Source organism: Bison bison, unplaced genomic scaffold (assembly GCF_000754665.1).
Source record: "Bison bison bison isolate TAMUID 2011002044 unplaced genomic scaffold, Bison_UMD1.0 scf7180017864160, whole genome shotgun sequence".
Lineage (NCBI taxonomy): Eukaryota > Metazoa > Chordata > Mammalia > Artiodactyla > Bovidae > Bison > Bison bison.
In genome coordinates, this window is record NW_011494732.1 from 3,521,940 (window position 1) to 3,530,076 (window position 8,137).

General features: G+C 43.5%; 1 protein-coding gene across 1 annotated transcript in view; it reads right to left on the reverse strand.

Annotated features, from left to right (window-relative positions):
• TMEM132B (transmembrane protein 132B) overlaps positions 1-8,137 on the reverse strand; it is a 226,281-nt gene that overhangs the window by 36,656 nt on the left and 181,488 nt on the right. Inside the window, 1 exon segment of the mRNA XM_010841407.1 lies at positions 2,867-3,010. Within this exon segment, the coding sequence (XP_010839709.1) occupies positions 2,867-3,010 (144 nt within the window).

The window sequence follows — 8,137 nt, forward strand, 5'->3', positions numbered from 1 at the left end:
AAACTTGGAGAAGGAAATGGCAACCCGCTCCAGTATTCTTGCCTGGAGAATCCCAGGGACGGGGGAGCCTGGTGGGCTGCCGTCTACGGGGTCGCACAGAGTCGGACACGACTGAAGCAACTTAGCAGCAGCAGCAGCACACCTGAAACTAATATCATATTGCAAAACAACTATACTTCCATTAAAAATACAGTTGGTTCATCAGATCTCACTGTGAACAAAAGCGCCACGGTTTCTTGTACACACACACACATACACACACAATTAATATGCATCTTCTATTTTTTTTTAACATGGAAGGAGTTGTCAGCTTACAATGTGACATTGATCCCTTCCAATCTTGCCAAGGTTCCAGCCCTTCAAAATCCTTTATGTTCTCAGATTCAGTTCCCCCAAAGTCCCAAGTCAAAGAAGCCAATTTGGACATCACCTCAATTTACATCTTTCTAAATTCATTTTTTCTCCCTTACCGAAGTCACCATCCCAACGCTCAGAATTTCCATCACATGACGATCTTTGGTGAAACCTGCACAACTCTCCCTGGGGAGTCACACAGAGTCTCCTGGACCGTGAAGAAGTGACACGGTGACCTCCACAGACCAAGGGTGTCTCTCCCCAGGGGGTTAAGGTGCATCCACATCGTTGGGTGTCCCTGGTGGTGCTGAGGCCAGAGGACAGCTCCGAGGCTGACACTGTAACCTTAGTGCTGTGACAGAATGTGTGATAAATGTGGACACGAGAGCTGTGACCAGCGCATCAAGGCCACTGAATGCATCCCCCTCCACTGCCCCAGGCCCCAGAATCTGCAACAGAGCCCGGGCTCCCCCACACAAAAAAAGTCTTATGGCAGCCCTGAGCTTTGTGACGTGCACCCTCTGGTTTGCCAAGACCAGGCCACAATTTGCTAGAAGAAAGCCCCATCTTCATGTGGCCACGAAAGTGATAGTTGAACCAAAAACTACTGCCTCCCAGAGCAATTCCTCTATCAGGGAGGACAGAGGATACTTTTAGTATATTTCTGGGAGGGGGAAATAACCAAGTATAAGGCAACAACGGGAACCACGAACTTGGCCTTGCCTATGTAGGGTAGGAGAAGGCAATGGCACCCCACTCCAGTACTCTTGCCTGGAAAATCCCATGGACAGAGGAGCCTGGTAGGCTGCAGTCCATGGGGTCGCTAAGAGTCGGACACGACTGAGCAACTTCACTTTCACTTTTCACTTCCATGCATCAGAGAAGGAAATGGCAACCCACTCCAGTATTTTTGCCTGGAGAATCCCAGGGATGGGGGAGCCTGATGGGCTGCCGTCTATGGGGTCGCACAGAGTCGGACACGACTGAAGCGACTTAGCAGCATGTAGGGTAGAGCTCTCCAGGACAGGAGAGTGAGGGTCCTGCTTTGGGGGGCTCTACACCAGGCTCTCAGGAAGGCATGTGGCTGAGGGGACTACAGAGCTGAGCCATCCATTTGAGCCCATGGTGGCATAATCACACAGATGCCATCTCCAGGCACCATCACTAATGTCTCCCTTCTGGAATGATGAGGAGGGGGATGGTAAATAACATGCGTTGTCAAAGGCAACCAAGGACAATGAATCAGTATTTTTCATTCTCCGCAGATGAATTTGTATGACTTGGCTCAGATCCTTCTGGATTCTGAATATAGAAGGCTTCAGATTTGTTTAATCAAACCTGCCCATGGAGTCCAAGACCTGCCAGGATTAAAGATGAATTTTTTCTTAATTTTAATTAGAACTCACATCAATTCTTCCTTATCAAAAAAGCCATCTCTGGCATAAGGCACAGCTTCCTGCAGGTCACCGTGAGAAAGAATCAAGCCCTCCCAGATCTTGTCCACCACAGGGAAACCCTTGCAGGATTTTCTGTCTACCTCAAAGTTCTTCAGATGGAGACCAAGTTTCATTCAACCTCTGAACATCAGCCAGTAGAATGGGAAGAAGGCAGAATTCAGCATTACTGTATTTTTTTTAATTAATGAAGACACAGGACCTAGGAGCTATCTTAGCAGCTTAAAGGAGACAGGATCGCTCTAAAGACGGAAGTCCTTTCTCCTGGGGTTCTGAGCTGCAAAAGGAAACTGCCAACCAGTGAGCCAAGAAAAAATTGGCAGAAACTCTGAATTCAGTGATTCAAACAGACCCCTGCAAAGAATATGGAGAAAAAAATCACGGGCTGGTTCCTGGCTGAATTTGGAGCCATAAATCCAGCTAATTGGATGGAAAATGCAGCAGAAATAATCCATGACCAGATTCTCCAAATGGTGAGCTATGTCCCACTGATACCCCCGTGAAATTGGGGGCACATGGATGGACTTTTTAAAAAGTTAATCGTCATTTATTTTCACGTATATTAAGTAAAAATTAGTACATCAAGCTAATGGGTTTTACAATGGATTTTATTGTCTTCTAATGAGACATTTAAGATATTTAATGTTGAAAAAGTAAGGCATTTAAAGACAACATGTTGAGTAAATTACATTATTTGGCACAGGAAGTTGGCAAAAATTGAGAAGATGGCAGGTAGATTGCTAAACTTCGGAAAATACTGTCCTATGAGAAAAAGAAGGAGAAAAGGGGCCCCCTCCTCCATCCCGGGGGAGGGAAACAGCGTGTCCAGTTGTCTCTGATCCCAGGCAAGTCCCTGTCATCACTCACTCCCTCCTCAGCAACCCCCTCACTCCCCATCAGCATCCCCATCACTACCCCCTCAGCTTCCCTATTGCTCCCCATCAGCACCCTCATCCAGGTTCTGCCCTTGGGAGCCTGGGATGTTCAGAGCAGCCGTGTGACAGAACGGGAAGGAAAGGCCCAAATGCCTGGGCATCTGGAAGTAAAACCCACTGTACCTTGATGACGTCTTCATCCGCAGACCTGCATTCCACAGCCTCTGACACATCCACCACCGAACCATCCTCTTGAACCGCCACCACCTTGACGGGAACTGAAACAGCCTTTCCAGTGAGAATGGCCGTGTTCAGAACCTCCGAGTCCTGCGCGAGAGAGAAGAGAACTCGTGTCAGCCGCAGGCACGCCTGTGAGTCCCAGCAGAAGTGACCATCAAGCCACCTCCGACCTTAGTAGTTGCTCTACAGTTTAAAAAACCGTCTGTGCCCTCCAGACACCCCTCACACACAGCGCAAGTGTCCTTTTTGATACTGGCCAAATCTTTGGTAAACGATGCCATATTTTCAGAGCTTATTCACATAGTGAACACAGCCTTCATTTTAGTTTCAAATCAGGAAAGACAGCAGCACACAGAGCAGAAGAGAACTGGAAGCAGATTGTAAGCCTCCACACTCCTGAGCTGATCACCAACACCGTCTTTCCTCAAACCACTAAGCACCCCCAGAAATTTCCCAGCCAAGCTCAGGTATCGTGAAACTAACACCATGTTAATTTCTCTCCTCCTCTGACATCACTCAAAGTTTTGTAGGTTCTGTCTTCCTAACTTGTCTCCCATCTGTCAAATTCTTTTTTTTTTTTTTTCCTTTTTTAAATTGTGGCGGCACTGGGTGGTGAGGGGGCTTCTCTAGTTGTGGAGCACTCAGGCTCAGTAACTGTGGTGGACGGGAGTTTTAGTTGCCCAGCCTCACATGGGATCTTAGTTCCCCAGCCAGGATCCAACTTGTCCTCTGCATTAGCAGGCAGATTCTCAATCACTGGACCACCAGCGAAGCCCCCATCATCTGTCAATATCCTGTCAACCCCAGAATCAGTTCCTCCATGGAAGGAGAATCCCCCTACTCAGTCAACTGCCACTGGCCCCTAACTGACCTTCCTATGTCCACAGTCTTCACAGCAGTCGGAGATAATTTTTTTTTTTTAAGTTTTAATAGAATTCAGATTATTTCTCTCCTAGATTAAAACTCTTTGAAAGCATCTTAGGGTTCTTAAGATGAAGTCCAAACTCACGGATGTGTAGGGATCTGACCCTCGTCCGCCTCCCTAGCTCCCTCTTGCCCCCTTCCTGCTGTCCGTCATCACAGTCAAGCCTCACAGAGGTCTTTTCTGTTCTTCCAAGAGTAAACCCCATTCATGCCTTCTGCCCTTACATACGCAGAGCTCTCCAACCCCAAACACACCTCACTGTTGCTTCCATCCTTCAGATCTCAGCATATATGTCCACTTCTTTGGAGAAATGGGGCTTTTCTGCCTGCTACAATGTGAGTTAGCACTGTATTATCATCTGTCGTAGCATCTAGTCTTCCTGCAACGTAATAACCACAGCTGTCATTATATATTTATTTTGTGTTTACGTTTTAATCTCTGGCTACTCATTAAGTTGTGAACTCCCCAAGGGTCCCGCTCTCCTATCAATGAATGTGACTTGGAAGGTGCTGACCCACACCGTTAAATCAGGCTTCACAAATGAGCAGATGAACCAAATGTGGTCCATCAAGGTATTCTAGCCCCATGTCCACAAAGACTGCTTCAAGATCAAAACCCAAAGGAAATCAGAGACAACAGAAAGGAAAAGAAACAGATTCCTGGGAAAGATTTCTGGGTTCCTGAATCCAGCTACATCTGGGTCTGTTATCTTTGGAAATTTAGAGATACAAAATAAACTGTTTTATTTAAGCCAGTTTTAATTGGGTTTTTATCACTTACAACTGAAAGTCTTGACTAATAACACACGAGATTAGACACCATGTTGGGCTCTAGGGAAAGACAAAAGAGACAAGACAAAAATAAATATCAGTCTCTACACTGAAGAAGCTCACAGCCTTTAAAGACATTATAATAATTTTCCCAAACTGAGTTTCAAGGTAGGTGACTTTATGTTTCATAACAAATCACAACCAATCTTCAGAGCTTGTTGCTTTTATTTCAAATACATTTGCAACCACAGTTCCTTCTTTAGCTTTCTCGTGTGTGGCTGAAATGTTTGCAACCGTGTTTTCCAGTGTCCACCAAGAAACAGCCTTTCAAAAATCCCAAAGGCAGTGTCTACCTGCCTCTGGCACAATGATAAAGTAATTTGTCTTGTTAAATATTACATTTAAATCATCCCCTGGTGCCAGAGATTGCTAAAAATTCACCATCTATCAAAATGCAACTCTTTCATTCTGTTCCCATTTGTGCCAGCTCTAGGTTTTATGTCTTGAGAGCATATTTATATTCCTTTATGAAGGTAAGTTTCCATTAATGTGGCACATTAGTGTGGCATCTATAAAAATGGCAAAGTAAGGACATGTGAAAAGTCCTCTGTGAAAGAAATTTAAAAATTGGCCAAAAGAGTAAAAATCCACCTTTTCAGAACTCTGGAAATAAAATAAAGGCTTGTGCAGCCAAGAGAGCATTTATTCAAGAAAAATGGCTGAATCTTGGTAAAAACAGAATTTTGTGGCATTTTAACTTGATTTACTCCCATTCCCTACTGTCCAGCTCAGTAGTAGCTTTGAAAAATGACAACCCACTTTCACAGAAAAATACCACTATCTGAAAACCATGGAAGAGAGCAGATTAGGGACGGAGATCTTTCAAAACTTCATTCCCAAAGAATTGCCATTACCTGACTTGTCTGGTATTTCCTAGAAAATTTCATTTGCAAAGCTTTTTGTATCTGACCTGACTCTGAGTTCATTCCCTGTGAAAAGCTTTTTACTAAAGGTATTTGTTTAAAGCAATTACAGGCAATTAGTTAATTTCATAGCTAGCTGCCTGAAGCAGTGCATAACAGTTGTGACAAACAATAGATTCGTCAATAAGTTTAATAAGAAAAGATGAGGAACAGAATTTCCAGAGGGTCTCTGAAATGCTAACACATATTCTGGGGAATCTGTAAGACCATGCTTATACATAGGGCTGTGTGCATGCCCAGGAAGACCTGAGAAGGCCCTCAGCTCTTGCCCCTGGTTGATTTTGCCATTATAGAGAAGCAAGAAGTGAAAGCTAAGGCAGAGCTGTCTAATGCCTGACTGAGGATTCAATGTGTGTCCCAACACATTCAAAGAGACCCTTGTGGGGTTTCCCTGGTGATCCAGTGGTTAAGACTCTGCCTTCCAATGCAGGGGGTGTAAGATCAATTCCTGCTAGGGAATTAAGAGCCCACATGCCATGCGGTGTGACCAAAAATCACAAAACAAAAATTTTTTTAAAGAGGCCCTTGGTAAAGATGGTGATACTTTGATTCCAGATGCCTAAGGAAATCTCTGCCCAATCACTGGCTGACCACCAAGCTAACCAAACAAAGAATTCAGTGGCCACAGGCAACAAAGAATAGAAACTTTACATAATTTGTTCACAAAAGTCACTAAACAACTACTACACACAACAACTACAACAAACCTAGGGAAGGGCGGCAGCACACAGATGGACCTGGAGATTGTCATACACAGTGAGGTCAGAGAGAGAAAGACAAATACCACCTGAGGTCACATATATTCAGTATCTTGTATTATAACAACCTATAATGGAAAAAATCTGAAAATATATATGTATAGTTGAATCACTTTGCTAAACATCTGAAACGAACATAATATTGTAAATCAATCATACTTCAATAAAAAAATTTTCTTATCCATATGTTAGGTAGTTAGAATAAGAAAAAGGAGTCCAGAATGGCAGTGGCTAAAAGACAAGGAAGGGCAAAGTCTGCGAAAACAGAACAAAGGAAGGTCCGAGGACCTGAGTGAGGACCTCAGGTGGAACAAACAGTACTCCTGGTTAGCCCAGTTTACATAGGGCAGGCTCAGGGGAAGGAGAAAAAAACATAAAAAGAGGAGCCAAAAGGCCGGGGGTCTCTCTCTTCTCTCTGTGTCTTTTGGGTCGGCATGCCCTCATGCCTCAAGGATGTATTTTCCTTTATTTTCTAAATAAAACTGAGCTGCAACACGGAGCTGTAACACTGACCTGCCCAAGAGCTGTGATGCGGCCTGTCCGAGGGCTTTAACGCTGGTCCATCGCTTCAAATTTTTGTTGTGACGAGACAGAACCAAGGAAATTACACACACACTCCCCTGACACATATATACATATTGAAACAGAATTTTTGTGTAAATCTCAAGGGAAAGTTGATGGGCTTACGAAAACATCTAATGCTTTCTGAAAGCTTCTCATCTCACTTTTTTTTTTTTTTAAGAATAAAACTCCATTGTTTTCAGCTATGAAAATCTAGGAGTTGTATATAACTTTTCAGCACATTATTCTGACTATATACTCTCAGACTAAAGATAAGAATAACTGTAAACACATACTGAATTCTAGTTAGGTTTGTTTTCCACAGCAGTATGGTTCAGCAGTTCCAAAACTACTTTAGTGTACTCTAGGATGGAGCAAATAATGTATCTTGGATAATGAGAGCCAGGTTTCTCATTGCTAGAGAAGTTGAGTTTAAAAATGGAAAGAAGAGTGAACTGTGTGGTCATGAGTCAGAATTAGAAACACCAGCATGAACTCCTGGGGGAATGCAGGTGTAGGTACATTTATATGTGTGTAAATGTAGGTATGTGTATGTATATGGTTTTTCTAGTTCCATTCGCTGAGAGAACTTAGATACAGACAATGATGGCTTAACAATCAGCACACCTAGTAAAGTGATGCTTAAAATTCTCCAAGCCAGGCTTCAGCAATACGTGAACTGTGAACTTCCAGATGTTCAAGCTGCTTTTAGAAAAGGCAGAGGGAGGAACCAGAGATCAAACTGCCAACATCCGCTGGATCATCGAAAAAGCAAGAGTTTCAGAAAAACGTCTATTTCTGCTTTATTGACTATGCCAAAGCCTTTGACTGTGTGGATCACAATAACCTGTGGAAAATTCTGAAAGAGATGGGAATATCAGACCACCTGACCTGCCTCTTGAGAAATCTGTATGCACGTCAGGAAGCAACAGTTAGAACTGGAACAACAGACTGGTTCCAAGTAGGAAAAGGAGTTCATCAAGGCTGTATATTGTCACCCTGCTTATTTGACTTACATGCAGAGTACATCATGAGAAACGCTGGGCTGGAGGAAGCACAAGCTGGAATCAAGATTGCTGGGAGAAATATCAATAACCTCAGATATGCAGATGACACCACCCTTATGGCAGAAAGTGAAGAACTAAATAGCCTCTTGATGAAAGTGAAAGAGGAGAGTGAAAAAGTTGGCTTAAAGCTCAACATTCAGAAAACTAAGT